Genomic DNA, 17,063 nt, shown 5'->3' on the forward strand with positions numbered 1-17,063 from the left:
TGCCTGGTGGCACACAGGAAGGCCAAAGGAGGCCTCAACCCAAACCAGATTCTTGTCCCAGAACAAGAAAGGATTCAAGAGCATGACAGAAGGACTTGGCAAAGCACAGTAAATTTATTATGGATAGTATTTACTCAAGGAAAAGGTTTAAGATGCATCCCAAGAGCTTCCTATTTTCACATTTCTTCATTTTAAAAACTCACTGGAACCCGAAATAAATGGAGGCTCTATGAGCCTCCGGGGCGTCAAAACATCCTTTTCAAGAAGTCCTTTCCTCAGAATTGCCCATTGCAGAAGGTGTCACTGCAATTGCAAAAGAGCCTGCTGCCGACTGGAAAACCCCGCTTCCTATCAGTTGTCCTAGGTGCTTCAGTCTCCGCTTAGAGGAGTTTCCTGGCCCGACAGGACAGGGTGAGAGACCCCAGGGCACTGCAGTCATTGCAGTTTCATCAGTTTTGCGTCAGCGGGAGGAGGCAGTTGCGTTCCTTGAACTGGTCCTAGAAACACCCCAGTCAACACCCTTCTGGCCCAGCCTGGGAATTTCCCGCTCTGACATTTGCACTGGAAATGTACATTTGGGTCATCCGTTTTTTTGGGAAAATGTTGGGTTGGGGGTTATTTTCTCAGCAGGATCCAGAGAATGGAATCAGCTGTTAAACCAAAAGCACTGAATGCTCTGTAAAATACAAACCAGAAGTCATTGAAGCCTTGGTCTTAGGGAGGTCACACACACACCTATTTGTTCAGCCAGGCAACTTAAATGACTATCACCATGTACCGGCTTAGTAAACTGGTGAATCTATTCCATGAATTACCCAGCATCCATTGAAAACAACGCAGTGGTTTTCCATGTGCTAGTGTGCAAAGGAGGTCAGTACATAGGCAGGGAACCACAAACCTTGCAGGGCTGTATTTGCTGCTCCCTATTCTCACCATTGCTTTGGAGGGTCAATAAACCCCAAGAGTCTGGGGAACAGTGGCCAGAGGGGTAGACCCTCATCATGGTCCTCTCCAGCATGGGACCAGGGACTCTGATTCCCACACCCCAGCCCTAAATCTTGGAAGTAAGAGAGAGGGAAGCATCTGAGTGCCTGCTGAAGGATCAAGAGGCTGGACTCCAATCCCAGACCCTGTCTCACAGACTTACCCAGCTCTCTACAACCCATCCTTGGAGGTGAGAGCTGGGGCAGTGGAGGACCACATGTGTGGCAAGGCATTGAGCCCTCCCAGCTGGAAAAGCCTCTGAATCTGCGACAAAAGGGACACAAAGCCAGCAATGACTCTCTTAGCCTCAATTCCCACCACAAAGCATTTCCTGTTCCTTTTCCGTTATTTCACAAGCTGCCTCTTCTCACTTACCTCCTGGTAAGTGACAGAGGGCCTTTTCTCTTCCCAGAAGCCAGACAGCTGGCTCTGGCTCTGGCCTCTCCTGGTCAACACCATGGCCAAGACCCCTAGTGACTATATTTTGCACTCCCTGGAGGAGCTGGTGCCCTATGACTTTGAAAAATTCAAGTTCAAGCTGCAAAACACCAGCCTAGAGAAGGAGCAACAACGGATACCCCGAGGCCTGCTCCCGACAGCCAGGCCGGTGAAGCTGGCCTCTCTTCTGCTCAGCTACTATGGGGAAAAGTGTGCTATGCAGTTGACCCTGCAGGTCCTGAGGGCCATGAACCAGCACCTCCTGGCAGAGGAGCTCCACAGGGCTGTTGACTCAGGTAAGCAGACCCTCATGTCCCCTCCTCTGCTGGCTGTTCATGAGGTGGGGTGGAAGGTGCAAGAATGAGCATGTGTTTGGACCAGTGCACTCTGACTTGGGGACTAGGAGTCCCGGTCTAACAAGATGTTAGTGACTTTGGCCAAGCAAGTCTTTCCCTGCTCTGGTCTTTGTAGCTGGATTAATAAAGCTAAGGTTCCCAGTGGCTTTAAAAGAGCAGTGGTGGGGAGTAGGCAGCCGAGATTCCGACTCAGGGAAGGATCAGGAGAGGCAGGAGCTAGATGACTGTTCCCAGAGGATTCCTCATGAGATCTGTAATTACATGATAACTCTCTGGGTGAGCAAAAGTGGCTTGCTAATGAATCATATTAACAACAAATCTTTTTATTGTTACCCACATAATTTCAGTTTTGATTTTTTAATAATTTTGTATTGGTTGATTTTGAGAGAGAGAGAAATATAGACTTGTTGTCTTAGTTATTCAAGCATTCATTGGTTGTTTCTTGCATGTGCCCTGAATGGGGATTGAGCCCATAACCTTGGCATATGGGGATGATACTCTAACCAACTGAGCTACCTGGCCAAGGCGTGAGTTTTTCTTTTTTTAAAACAAGCAAGCAAGCAAACAAACAAACAAACAAACAAACAAATTCCATCACCAATTATCCCCCCTATATCTTCTTTCACCTCTACCTACCCTTTTCCTCCTGAAATTGAGTTCTTCACCAATACGTTTTACAAAGGCATTTTAAATTTGTTCAAGAGGACTTTCTCCTTTTTTCTTCTTTTCCTTCCTCTCTTCCTTCCCTACCTTCCTTCCTCCCTTTTTCTCCCTCTTTCTCCTCTTCCTTTCATCTTTTCTTTCCTCTTTTCCTTCCTTCTCCTGCTTCCTCTCTATCTTTTGCTGTACTTTCCAATTTTGATACATAGTGATGAGCTAATGTGGCCTATTTGATTTCTGCTATTAAAGACTTTTTAAAGATTTTGGAAAGTGGCTAACACATGATCACTTAAAAATATATTCTTTGATGTTTGAATTTTTCTATTTCTACACTTTAAGAATACGTTAGACGTTATTTTCATGTGTTTCTATGTGGTATAACAGTTTAAATAACAAAAATTGCCCTGACTGGTTTGGCTCAGTGGATAGAGCATCGGCCTGTGGACTGAAGGATCCCAGGTTTGATACCAGTCAAGGGCATGTACCTTGGTTGCGGGCACATCCCCAGTAGGGAGTGTGCAGGAGGCAGATGAATCAATGTTTCTCTCTCATTGATGTTTCTAACTCTATCCCTCTCCCTCCCTCTCTGTAAAAAATCAAGAAAAAATAATTTTAAAAAATTATCTGCTCTTTGAAAGACTGACACAACTAAATCAACTGTAATCTGAATCCAGAATTATTTGATGCATGGAATTTTTAAATTATTTTTTCATGTTCTAAAATCTACTTATCAGCATCTTCAAGATTTCTAACCAGTTCTTAAGTCAGTTTTGATAACTTATGTTTTCCTACAAAGCCAACAGCAAAGTGTCTTAAACAACTTTGAAGTAATTTCTGTAAGAGCTTCCTCAAACCAAATATTAAGATGCTAATTACAGGGTATCTTCACTTCATTATTAGAGTAGTAGTTTTCAAATTATAACCGAGGGTGATATTTCAGGGATTCTTAGGATATTAGCAAATACTTGATTCAAATTTCATTAAATTTGTAACTAAAAAGACAAATTCATATTAAAAGGTATCAGTAACCAAATTTTAAAATACTGAAAGCCACCAGTGTGATAGTTCATGCTGTACTTAACTCCTTTTTATGTAAATCTTGGAATTAAGCCTTTCCTGACATTTGTTTTATTAAACAGTATCCTGAATTTTCCAGGCAAGCTGTGTGTTGTTTTTTAAAATTACCATTTACATTTAATCTGTGCGATTTGTGATTTTTTTCACCTCATGAAACCAGAGGAAAAACAGAAATAAATTACTTCCTAAAGTTTTAACTGTCCTTCATAACCTGACTTAAAAATTTTGTGCCAAACACTTTAATGATTGTTCTCTGGTTCTATTGAGAAATAATCAACATATATTACATATAAGTTTAAGGCAAACAGCATAATGTTTCATTTACATATATTGTGAAATGTTTACCACAAAAGTTAACACCCATCTTCTCCTGTGGTAAAATGGGAACTCAGGATTTATTCTCTTAACTTTCTAATACATCATGCAGCAGTGTGGAAATTCCCACCCTAACTGTCTGGGGGCAATGCCAGCTTGGATCCCCTTTCATATGAAATTACTCTCTTGAGGTCTTTCGGGCATGAATAATGTGAATTCGGGCTGAAGCATAAAAGACAGTAGTGTTTACAAATCTTCAGGAGAGATTTTCTTTTTCTGCTCTATCTGATGTCAGTATCTACAGGTACACGTCCTGCTGTTCCCTTCTGTATGGAAGGTTTTCTTTAAAACCTCTAAATATGAATTTTCAAACTCACAGAAGAGGATACTAAGATGAAGTCTCTTTGTACCCATCACCCTTCAATGATTACCACTATTTTGCCATTCTGAATACTTCTATTCTTTCCCTTGCCTACTGTTATAATTGAGTTTTGTTTTCCTGGAGAGTTTTGTTTGTTTGTTTTTTATTAAAGTAACATTGGTTGATAATATAAATTTCTCTTATACATAATTTGATAACTATGACTAGAGTGTGCTCATCATCAAAAGTCTAATTTCCACTTGTTAATCTTTATTGATTGATCTTATAAGGGAATTCTTTACTGATTGATTTTATAATCACAGACAAACTTATACAAATAAACTAAGATTTTATTTATGTATGGAGAGTTCTGTTTTGGGGATTCTTATATTGGAAACAAATTCTCCTGCCTAAAAAGTTTGAAAGCACTGTTTGAAAAATATATAGCAAATAGTATGTTCTTATTTCATGGTAATTTACTGCTACTGATGTTCTGAACTTCTCTAATTTCTGAGGGGATTCTCTCTTTTTCCCCCCAACCCTCATCCTGGGCCCTGAACACCTGACATTTTCATGACTTGCATCTCCTTGTCTTTTCAGAATACCTGAGACAAGAAAGTGGCACTGACTGTCCAGCAATGTCTTGTTCCTCTGGGGAGTATAAGCCCAAGAGCCTGAGGATACCAGATGGCCTGGAAGGTGACAGACAGCAGCAAAGTGGCGATGGAGCAGCCAGCCAGCCCCAGAAGAAGCCTCAGAGCAAACGGCTGAAGGGCTCAGAGGGCCTGGATGTGCAGGGCAAGCCAGGGGCCAGGGGTACAACTCTGTCTCCCAAGAAAAGTCCACTCCCCGGCAAGCTGCAAGGGGAGAAGGGCAGTGATTCCACTGTCAGGCTACGCAGGAATGCCAGCTCTGCAGGCAGGCTCCAGGGACTCTGCAGTGGGTCATATGCTGGGTCCCTGGGAAGGAAAGAATGCAAGGCATCTGAAGCAGGTGCACCTTCAAAAAAGAATCGGCCCAGAAGCCTTGAACTTACCATTCCTTCCAGAGAGAGGGCTCTCTCCAATCTAGAAACTCATCTGCCTCAAGAGAAAGTGAGAAGTGAGAATCTGGACTCAGCAGCTGCCCCCAGCAAAGTGGCCACCCTGGATGTAGGGGCTACTATGGCTCTGGAGAAAGGCTCCAAAAATCCAGAACATTCTGTGATCATGAGTAAGGGAACATTGAGGAATACACTTTCCAGTGTACTGTTGAATGGAAAGGAAACGACCAGGGAGCATCCAGAATACACAGCACCTTCAGAGAAAAATAGAATTGAGGGTCCAGAGACACCTAAGAATTTGGGGGAGGCAGTAGGCACTGAGCTTCGCAATCCGGAAGTCCCTCCGTCTTCAGGTAAGAAAGGACCCCCGAGTCCGGAAGACCTGGGATCCTCAGGAATGGTGACCTCCACACACCTCCCTTTATCCCCCACTGTGGTAACTGGACCCCTGGTTGCCTCCTAAGGTCCCCAACCCTTTGAGAATCGTTTGGAGGCTGTAAATCCTGAAAAAAAATCTATGTATACACGTCTTCACAAACTGTATCAAATTTGTTAGCTTTTACACACTCTGAAGTGCTTTAGAATGCCAAGGGCTTTATGGACCCTAGGCTGATCAGTGGATGTGTGAGAGGAAGGCATAGGATTTACAGCAAAAGGCCTTTCTTTTTTCTTTTTTTTCTTTTTAATATATTTTATTGATTTTTCACAGAGAGGAAGAGAGAAGGATAGAGAGTTAAAAACATCAATGAAAGAATCATCAATCAGCTGCCTCTTGGAACACTCCCTACTAGGGATGTGCCGGCAACCAAGGTACATGTCCTTGACCCGAATCGAACCTGGGACCTTTCAGTCCGCAGGCTGATGCTCTATCCACTGAGCAAAACCGGTCTCAGCAAAAGGCCTTTCTTTAGGATAAGTCCCCAAGAATTCCAGGTCTCAGGACTGTCATCGAGATCTAGCCCTTAACTCAGTCCCAGGGACTTGTCTGCTGCCTGTTGGAGAGCAATCAAGGGAGACAAGCTAGGAAGTGGCCACAGTTCAATGGAGAACTCACGAGTCCCAGGTGTGGGCTCTTTCTCTGCTGTGCCTTTGCATCACCCCTTCGTAACATCCGGGGTTACCACTCAGGGGATTTTTCACTGCTGTGTTCCCAGGGAGGCCGCAGGATGAAGCTGTGTGTCCCCTCGGCCGGGCCCAGAAAGGAGATCTGGTTGGTAGCACTCTTGTGCATGGTTCCCACAGCTGTTCCGCTGCTTCTAAGGATATCAAGGCCTCAGATGGCTGCTTGCCCAACTGCCTCAGGTGTCAGGTCTCGCTCCCAGGGAAGAGCTCTGGAGGCATCGAGCAGCAAGAGGACCCACCAATGGCCAGCGTGAGCCCCACGCTCCTGCCGCAATGCACGCGTCACAGGAAGCAGGTCCAGCTGCTCTTCTGCGAGGACCACAGGGAGCCCATCTGCCTCATCTGCAGCCTGAGTCAGGAGCACCGGGGCCACCGCGTGCGCCCCATCGAGGAAGCTGCCCTGGAATACAAGGTAGGGCTTCCTGCCGGGGCCTTCTCCGCTGAGCACTTGGTCATGTGGGGGCTGGCTTCCTTTTCCCAATGACACTAGGAGGTTGGTGCATTAGCTGCCACTCTTGAGCTGTAAATGGCAAAAACACAATATAAACCAGGGCAGCAAAGAAAACATTGACCAGCGCATGTAGCAGAGAGGTCCAAGGGCCTCGCTTCAGGTGTGGCTGAATGCAGGTGCTCACAGGAGGTCATTAGAAGTTCTCTTCCTCTTGGCTCTCTTCCCCTAGTGTCATGGATTCCTTCTTTCTCTTTCCTGGGCGTCCCTCCCTTTGCTTTTGGCTGCAGCACCCTCAGCTTTATTCCCTAAAGCAGATTTCCCCTCTACAGTTGGCACCAACTAAACATAGCTAGAGCCAAGTTTAAGCTTCAACAAATGCTCTTTGTCCAGGAGCAAATTCAGAAGCAGCTGGAGCATCTGAAGACGTTGAGAAGCTCCGGAGAAGAGCAGAGATCTGAAGGGGAGAAGAACACTGCAAACTACCTGGTAAGGCAAACGGTGTTCTGTGGCCAGTCCTTACTCAGGTTCACCCCTGCGGGAGGGAGGCACAGAGAGTAAACAGGGTTCTATTCTGGTTCACAGGGAAGCAGAGCTGATCATATATTTAGAATATTTAGAATTATCTGCTCTTGGCTGCGGGGATTGGGGGAAGGGAGGGAGAGACGGGGACGGGGGTTTGTAATTCCGGGTGTCCAAGGATGAGCTCATCCCTACAGAGCTGGGAGGGAGGGTATCTCTGAAGACGGTCACACTTGCTCATACTCACCACAAAATGGTTTAGAGAAACTAATGTCAGTGACTGTGGCTGAGGGATGGGATTGAGGAAAAGGGAGGAGAAATTTTTCAACTTTGAATACTTCTATTGCTTTTAGCCTTGTCCATTTTAATTTTTTTACAAAAACCATATTGATCTTTAAAGTTTAAGTGCTTAAGGTACACATTTTTCTTTAAAACTGCGGTTTTGCGATGCCACAAATTATTGACCCTCCTCTGTGGTGCTGGGGTACAGCCTCTTGGATGTGTAAATTGCTTCCTTTTTTTTTTTTTTTTTTTTTTTTTTTTTTATCTCATGCATTTTTGTTGGTTGGATCCTATCTCCCAATTTCTTTTGGGACCATCACATTGCAATGGGAAACAGGCAAAGACAAAAACGAATGGGAGGAAGGTGACATTGGACCAGGTGCCTGACTTTTGGGAAACTCCAAAATTGTAGTAAAATAAAAACCCTTTCCTATCACCCCAGGAGGCTTAGAACTTGTGGATGGAACAGGGGTCAGGAATGTCCCGAGAAGGATGAGTCAGGAACCTGAGCTGCTCAGGGAAACCAGGGAGACAAGAGGGTCTAGCCTTCACTTAAGAAATTCATAGTGGCCCTGGCCAGTGTTGCCAAGTGGTTAGAGCGTTGGCCCCACACACACTGAAGGGTCAAGGTCACATACCTTGTTGGCAGGCTCAATCCCAGGCTCCAATTGGGGCACATGCAGGAGGTGACCAATCGATGTTTCTCTTTTTGTCTCTCTCTCTCTCTCCCCCTGCCTCCCTCCCTTTCCTCCACTCTCAATGGAAAAAAATATCCGTGGGTGAGGAAATTTAGTCCTGTACTTTGAGCCCAAATTTATGAGACTTCTTAAGTGGATCTAAAAGGCCCTCACCTTCCTGGAAGGAAAGGGTGCTCTAGCCACTGCACCTCTCCATAGAAGCTTCCTAGTGAGGATGAGAAACAGGGTGAGAGCACTTTGGATATCAAATTCACTTACATTCGAATAAATGGACTGACTACCCCATGCAGAGCCATATGGAGAACCTTCTGCATGCCAGCACTTGGGGCAGGGGCGCAGGGATTGGAGAGGTTTCTCTTCTGGAGAGCTTGGTAGTCATAATCTTGTCCATTTATGATCCCAGGTATATGCCATCCTCACACTAGTTTTCAAGGGAGAAGGTGACATCAGATACCGTATTTTCCGGCGTATAAGATGACCCCCTGATTTTACAGTTAAAACATAGGTTTAAGACTACCCCCCACTTCCGAGGCAACACCAGTTCTTTTTTTAATAGACCTGGCCAATCTGAGCAGGCTTTTTACTAGTTTCAAAAGTCGTCTTATACACCGGAAAATACGGTATCTGTGTCCTGTGGCTGCTGTAATAAAATACCACCAACTGGGTGGCTTAAACCACAAAAACTTATTATCTTGCAGTTCTGGAAGCTAGAAGTCAGAAATCAAGGTCTTACCGAAACCGGTTTGGCTCATGATAGAGCGTCGGTCTGCGGACTGAAAGGTCCCAGGTTCGATTCCGGTCAAGGGCATGTACCTTGGTTGTGGGCACATCTCCGGTAGGGGGTGTGCAGGAGGCACTTATCAATGTTTTTCTTTCATCAATGTTTCTAACTCTCTATCCCTCTCCCTTCCTCTGTAAAAAAAACCAATAAAACATATTTTAAAAAATAAGGTGGATGTGTGTGCCCAGGGAATCCCCAGAAGTCAACCTTCTAGAGATGGATGTAAGGCAGACTTTCTCAGAGGCCTGCATTCCAGAGAAGGAGGCAACATGGACCAGAACCTTTCCATAACAGAAGGGACTGGCTCTTGGAAAATGCCCTAAAACCTGTTGTTATGGGTTAAATCGTGTTCCCTCTACAATTCGTGTTAAATTTCCAACCCCCAGTACCTGAGACTATGATCTTACTTGGAAATGGGTTTTTTACAGATGCAGTTAGTTAAGATGAGGTAATACTGGAGTGGGGTAGGCCACTGGAGTGGGGAAATTTGGGCATAGACCCGAGCATAAGGTGAACACCATGTGAAGAGACAGGGAAAAAACAGACATCTACAACTTGAGGAGAGAAGCTGGAAAGTGTCCTTCCCTCATGGCCCTCACAAGGAGCCAACTCTGCTGAGACCTCGATTTCTTTCTTGCTTTAATACATTTTATTGATTTTTTACAGAGAGGAAGAGAGAGGAATAGAGAGCTAGAAACGTCGTTGAGAGAGAAACACCGACCAGCTGCCTCTTGCATACCCCCTACCAGGGATGTGCCTGCAACCAAGGTACATTTTAAAAAATAAAATACATTTTATTTTTTAATACCTTTCTGTCCCGTTTCCAGAAACAAACCGAGATCCAGAAGCAGAGAGTCAGGCACCAGATAGAGCAGCTGTGCCGGTTCCTGGAGCAGCAAGAGCGGCTCTTTGTGGCCTGGCTGGAGAAGCTGGCGCAGACCATCGTCCAGGTCAAGGAGACATATGACACCCAAGCGTCCAGGGACATCGCCCTTCTCAACGAGCTGATCGAGGAGCTGGAGACCAAGCAGTGCCAGCCGGAATGGGAGCTTATGCAGGTGAGTGTGGCTGGACCTGGCCTTGCCCTGCCCATTGTGCCCAGTATGATGACATGGGTTCCTAACACAGACATCAGCTCTGCCCCAGGCTGGGGGTGAGGTGGTTAGGCCCAAGGGTGGGACTTGGTCTTGGTGACCCACAATGCCTCTTGTGCCCAGATCCCTTTTGTAAGCTCTTAGGAGCCCAGAGTGGCCCAGAACGAGGGGATCTCCTGGCATCTCCCAGAAGAGATCAGCAGGACTTGGGTGCAGTTCTGTTGCAGGCCACAGCTGGGCTGCCTCCTTCGGGAATTAGAATTAAAATTGGGAGAGGTGCCCCAGGTTTGCTGATATACTGGAACTCAGGAAGAGAGGCCAGTAGTTAGTGCAGCCCCTAGGAGATTGGTAACAGAGAGCTTCCCTCTTTTGTCTCCTAGGACATCGGAGCAACCCTGCACAGGTACGGAGAGCTCCCTGGTGATCCCTTGGGTGTCCTGCAGGAAGCACCTGGGAAGGCAGTCCTAGAAGGGAGAAGCTCCCAGGCCTGGGTCTGGGACTTCTTCCTGGGCTCCTCCCATTTTCTGCTGCTACCTAAGGCCTTTCTGGATTTGTGTAGCAAAAGCAGGAGTGTGATCAGGAGGAAGAAAATGGGGTTGGGGACTGGAAATAATGAATACAGCCTGCCTTGCTGTTGGTGGCCTCCTGAGGAACTTCCCTAATAGATTGTGTCCCATGCAATTCACCTCAAGAAAACTGTTCCTGCAAAGTGCTTGTAGCCTCGGGCAGGAAGCACTTTTCTGGAGTGGAGCTGCTAATGCAGGCAGGGGACCAAATGGAAGGGAGGAGGCTGGAAGTTACAACCCCTGAGCTTTAAAAATCCTGATATCCAGGCTATGGCTGGTGAATTAAGGTGAAGCTTCAGGAGTGTAACTCAGGAATCAATGTTTGAAGTCTTTTTGTGTGTGTGTGTGTGATGGTAAAATATACATAACATGAAATTTACCATTTTAATAATTTTAAATGTATGTTCAGTGGCATTAAATACATTCACATTATTATGTAACCATTACCACCATCCATCTCCAGAACATTTTCATCTTCCCAAATGGAAATTCCATATCATTAAACAACTCATTCCCCTCAACCCCAGACACTGGCATTCAACACTCTACTTTCTGTCTTTGTGAATACTCTACTTAATGTAAATGGAATCAAAAAATACTTGTACTTTTGTGTTTGGCTTATTTCCTTTAGCATAATGTCTTCATGCTATATCAGGCGTCAGAATTTCATTCTTTTTAAGGCTGAAAAATATTTCATTGTATGTATATACCATATTTTGTTTATTCATTCTTCCATCAATGGACACTTAGACTGCTTCTACCTTTTGGCCATTGTGTGTAATGCTGCTATGAATATTGATATAGATCTATCTGAGTGTCTGCTTTCAATTCTTTTGGGTATATCCCAGATATGGAATTTTTCTATCATGTAGTAATTCTATGTTTAGTTTTCTTGAGGAACCACCATAATATTTCCCACAGTGTCTGCACAATTTTACATTCCCACTAGCAATCTACAAGGGTTCAACTTTCTCTACATCCTTATTAAAGCTTGTTCTTTTTCTATTTATATATATATATTTTATAAATTTTAGAGAGGCACATTGATTTGTTGTTCCACTTATTTATATATACCTTGGTTGATTTTTGTACTAAGGATCAAACCTACAACCTTAGTAAATTGAGATGACACTTTAACCAACTGAGCTACCTGGCCAAGGGCTATTTTTTTCTTAACAACAGCCATACTAACGGGTGTGAAGTAGTATCTCACTGTGTTTTTTCCTCATCTATTATCATTTTATTGCAATAAAAAGAAAATTACTGAGGAAGTATAATTAATTCGATATAGATAATTTTGAGCTGAGCATTTCAATATCGGAAGATTTTTAAGGCCATTATTAAAACTCATTGTGGTTTTAATATCAGTGTTCTTAAAAACTCCCCAGGTGAGCCCAGCTGGCTTGGTTCTGGTTGAGAGCCGACCTATGAACTAGGAGGTCATGGTTTGATTCCTGGTCAGGACATATGCCCAGGTTGTGGGCAGCTGATCAATGATTCTCTCTCATCACTGATGTTTCTATCTCTCTCTCCCTCTCTCTTCCTCTCTGAAATACATAAAAATAGATTTAAAAAAGCTCCCCAGGTGATGCAAATTCATGGTCAAAGTTGAGGACCAATGTTTAGAACTTGAAGTCCAGGGAGGACTTTTATGTAAAGCCCAGGTGTGCCCTGTGGAGGCTGCACCTCCCTCCATTTTATGGGAGCCTGGGCCACTCCATATTCCAGCCCTCTCTGGACAATATCTTTATCTCTAGAGCCAAGACAGTGACTGTCCCTGAGCCATGGACTACCCCTCTAGAGGTGAAAGAGAAGATCCATCTGCTCTACCAGAAATCAGAGTTTGTGGAGAAGAGCATGAAGAATTTCTCAGGTAGGTGGGCTTGGGGGAAATAGAAGGTGCCCGCTCACTTCCTCCCAGAGATCCACGCAGTCCAGAGTCCCCGGGCATCCCTTCTGCATCTCTCATAGTCTTCTTTCTCTGCCTTCAGCCTCCTCCTGACCTGTCCCTAGCGGGGGAAATTAACTCTACTTCTCTTTCTCCTTTAGGAACTCTGCGTTCAGAAATGGAAACCTTCAGTGGTAAGTACTGTGGTGGTTTGGGGCTGAGCAGGAGTTATTGTGATAGTCCCTTGTACTGTTGATTTCTGGGCATTTAGAAGAGAGTGAGAAAAATACCTGTGACAAAGGCAAGAGAAAGGAGTTTCTGTGTGAAACTCCTTTATCTGGGTCAACTAATCAGACCAGAGGGGTCTTGGTGCCTGGGAGGAATGGGGTTATATCCAAGCAGAGGAATCAGGTCCTGAGCATATGGGTTCTTGTCTTTCCTTGTGGGGATCCAGGTAGATTTAGCCCTCTGAATGGGGAATGCTCAGGATTTCCCCCCTCATCTCTCTTTTCTCTATAGTTCCAGAACTGATTGATGCTCAGGCACATGCTGGTAAGTGCCAGATCAAGGCGAGTGGGCTTGCCTGATGGATCCCTGTCCGTGTTTCCTGGAGGTGGGGTGAACCTGAGGGGATGTCGCCCACTGACTCCCAGCGAGGTATTCTAATTCTCTCTGCAGTTAATGTGACTCTGGATGCAGAGACTGCCCACCCCAACCTCATCATCTCTGATGACCTGAAGAGTGCTAGACTTGGAAACAAGTGGATCCGTATGCCTGACAGTCCAGAGAGATTTGATAGCTGCATTTTTGCCCTGGGCTCTCCGAGCTTCCTCTCTGGCCGTCATTACTGGGAAGTGGAAGTAGGAGACAAGACAGGGTGGGTCCTGGGCATCTGTGAGGCATCCACAAGCAGAAAGGGGAACATGACCCTGTCGCCGGAGAATGGCTACTGGGTGGTGATGATGATGAAGCGGAATGAGTACCAGGCATCCACCTTTCCCCCGACCCGCCTGCGGATGAGGGAGCCCCCCAGGCGTGTGGGCATCTTCCTGGACTACAAGGCCGGAGACATTACCTTTTACAATGTGACAGCCAAATCGCACATCTACACATTCACCAGCTTCTCTTCCTCTGGGCCCCTTCAAGCTATCTTCAGCCCTGGGACACATGATGGAGGGAAGAACATGGATCCTCTCACCATCTGTCCAGTCGGTGACCAGGGGCCTCACTGAAAACTCTACACTTTGCATCTCTCTTCCAACTCTCAGCCTTAAACCTTGAATTTATACTCTCACCAGTTATTATTGAACATATATTGAGTTCTGGGTGCTTTGGGAAATATAATAAATCAGAGAATAGTCCTTGTGACCTAGGAGCTTATGGTTCTCAAACAATGGTAAGCCAATGGCGAAGAGAACACATATGCTGATGCCATGCCATGTTTTTTTCAGAATAGAAAGTGCCTGGCTTAATAAACCCTTGTATGGATTAATATCCTGAGATGTTCCTGAGACAGAGATTCCACCATCATGTTCCCTCAGTACCCATGGCAAGGATATGTCCCCTTATTTTATTATCCCCCGTCCTGAGGATTTGGGAATTCTAGGGGGTAAAATAAGCAAAGTGCCTTGCTATAATTTTTTTTGTGCCTGGATCCATGAACTATGGTTTTTAAGAGTATTGGCTGTGCCTGATAAATAAATTGATTAAAAAATTTGACAATTCCATTTGCTGTCACTTGATTGATTGCTGTGAGATACCATTTCCCCACTAAACACCATGAAAGAGATGGAGCTACTGTGGTGGAAAACATTTGACATATATTCTAAGCGTCAAATTTTCTGTCCTAATCTCTGTCTGAAAATCTGTGGGAATATTAGATGTATTAGTTCATAGATGTCGCTTTATCATCCCCCATTTAAAGACATGTAAAGAGAAGGGATGTAAGGCGGGGAAGGGGGGAAAGGGTCAAATCAAGATTAAACTCCAATTTCTTCCTACCCACCTCCTCTTTCCACATCTTCACACTGGAGCCTAGATTGTACTCCAGGTCTCCATGGTTATGACCAGACCACAAAACACATGCTTTGATGTCTTTATGGTGCTTTGTACTATGTGAATAATCTATATGCTGACACAGTTCACATGCCCTACTTGGTTAGCTGTTCCCTATGGTTGGTCATTTGTTACTCCCAATTATCCCTTAGTAATAACATTTTCACAAACAGCTTTGTATACATTCCCCCCCACACCTTCCCATACACTTAATTCTTCTCCTGTTATTCCTAAAATGGTTCTAAAATATAAACTATTTGATAATACTTGCTATAGTAGCCAGACAATCCTTCAGAAAGATTTAAAAATGTTTCTGCCCAAAGCAATGTTTGATTTTTTTTTTTTCTGATTTAACAGAGATGTAATGGGGTTATACCTGTGTTTTATTTCATTAGTATTTATTGAGGCACTGAATTTTTCCAGGTGAATTTCTATTTTTCCCCCTACTTTTTTGAGTCTAGATACTTAACTTTTTTTATTTGTAGCATTTCTTTATAAATATTTTAGATACTAAACATTTGTATCTGTAAGATGAAATTTTCCCTGTGTCTGGACTTTTTTTATTGTTATATAATTCACAACCATACAATTCACCCTTTTGAAGTATATAAGACTTCCTATTCTTACATGCTTGCCTTCTCCCACAACCACATCAAATTACAACTAAATTATACAACCACCCTTGAGAACCATCTGAAGAGTAGCTGAACAAAACTTGTACAACTGAGGATATAAATAAGAAGCCTCACCAAGACTGGTAGAAGGGGCGAAGACATGAAACAGGCTGGTCCCACACCCACGTGTGGTGATAAAGAGTTGGGAGGGATATTTGAGCCGTGGAGGTCCTCCCTGAGGAGCCAGGAGTCCCAGCCCTACATTGGGCACAGACCATAGCACCAGTGCCAGGAAAAGGATTCTCCATACATCTGGCTGTGAAAAACAGTGGAGATTCTGTCTGGGTGACATAGAGGGCTGTTGTTATCCCAGGTATTCCTCTTCAAGGGCCTGTGTACACACTTGCTGACATACTCACTCACTCTGATTCCAGTTCAAGGATAGCACTCAACAAATTGCAGGGAGAGAATGGATGAAACTGACTTGTCTGGCTTTAGGACGGCTGGAGGAGCAGCTCTCTCTGGGACTAAACTGCTGCAAGTACCATTCTTCCTTCGTTGAGCCCTCCCTGCACATACACAGCCAGCAGATACAGGCTACCAAATCTGAGTTGCCATCAAACTCACCCCACACTGTTGATTCCTTGAAACTCACCAACACAAACCTCTTTCAGTGGCTGTTCCTCACAAGCTGCCAGTCTTGGCCCATGCTGTGGACTTCCACCAAATCTCTAAAAGGTCCACCAACTCCAAACAAGCAGCAGTTGGCCTGCTCATGACCTCTACCCCTGGCTAAATGGCTCCAGGACTAGTGGCAGTAGTCCTTGGTCTGCACCAGAGCCTCTCTCAAGCATTTCCAAGTCCAGCACAGGCACCACCAAACATAGATCACTTTGTAGATCACATCACTTGTCCCCAGACCAGGCACAGGCAATGGCTGATCTGGGCCTGCCATGGAGTCCCTCACAAAAGTCCTCAGAACCAACACCCCTGGTGGCTGGCTTCAGATCATATCAGAGCATCACCAAACTAGCTCCATAAATGACACACACAACCTGTAGACTCCACAGGCAACAGAGCTCCAGTACAGATGGATAACACTCCATGGAGTCAACCCCCGCACTCTAGCTCATCCACTATAGCCACAGCCAGTCCATCTTATGGTCAATCCCACCACTGACATGTCAATGGCAACCAAAGCTCAACTACAACACACAAAACTTATACCCGGAACCCACTGAAGCACACAACTCAGGTGAGCAGGGAGTCCTCACCAATGGGCCCCACAGGACACTTACTAGATAAGATCACCTTGCCAACCCTGGGAAACATAGATCTACCTAATACATAGAAATAAATACAGGGAGGCAGCCAAAATTAGAAGACAAAGAAAGATGTCACAAATGAAAGAACAGAACAAAACTCCAGCAAAAGAACAAAACATAATGGAGATAAGGAATCTACTGAATACAGAGTTCCAAACACTGTTTATAATGATACTCAATGAACTTACACAAGAAGGAGAAACAATTAAAAAGAAATGAATAATAAAATAATGGAAATGAAGACTACATTTGATGAAATCAACAGATTAGATAAAGAAGAGAATCAAATCAGCAATTTGGAAGGCAAGCTATTGAAAAACACCCAATCAGCCCTGGCTGGGTGGCTCAGTTGGTTGGAACATTATCCCATGCAGACAAAATTTGTGGGTTCAATTCTTGGTGAAGACACATATCTAGGTTGTGGGTTCAATCCCC

The 17,063-nt window shown here is 44.6% G+C and overlaps 1 protein-coding gene across 1 annotated transcript; it reads left to right on the top strand.

Annotated features, from left to right (window-relative positions):
* The first annotated feature begins 858 nt into the window (after positions 1-858).
* On the top strand, positions 859-14,351 carry MEFV (MEFV innate immuity regulator, pyrin). Its single transcript, XM_036409835.2, has 10 exons — positions 859-1,718; positions 4,792-5,586; positions 6,388-6,767; positions 7,197-7,292; positions 9,914-10,144; positions 10,561-10,583; positions 12,504-12,619; positions 12,796-12,828; positions 13,154-13,186; positions 13,313-14,351. Exons 1-10 carry the CDS (start codon positions 1,442-1,444, stop codon positions 13,864-13,866), a joined length of 2,538 nt encoding a protein of 845 aa, XP_036265728.1. The 5' UTR covers positions 859-1,441; the 3' UTR covers positions 13,867-14,351.
* The last annotated feature ends 2,712 nt before the right edge of the window (positions 14,352-17,063 follow it).

The sequence above is a fragment of the Pipistrellus kuhlii genome, unplaced genomic scaffold, assembly GCF_014108245.1.
Source record: "Pipistrellus kuhlii isolate mPipKuh1 unplaced genomic scaffold, mPipKuh1.p scaffold_m20_p_4, whole genome shotgun sequence".
NCBI lineage: Eukaryota > Metazoa > Chordata > Mammalia > Chiroptera > Vespertilionidae > Pipistrellus > Pipistrellus kuhlii.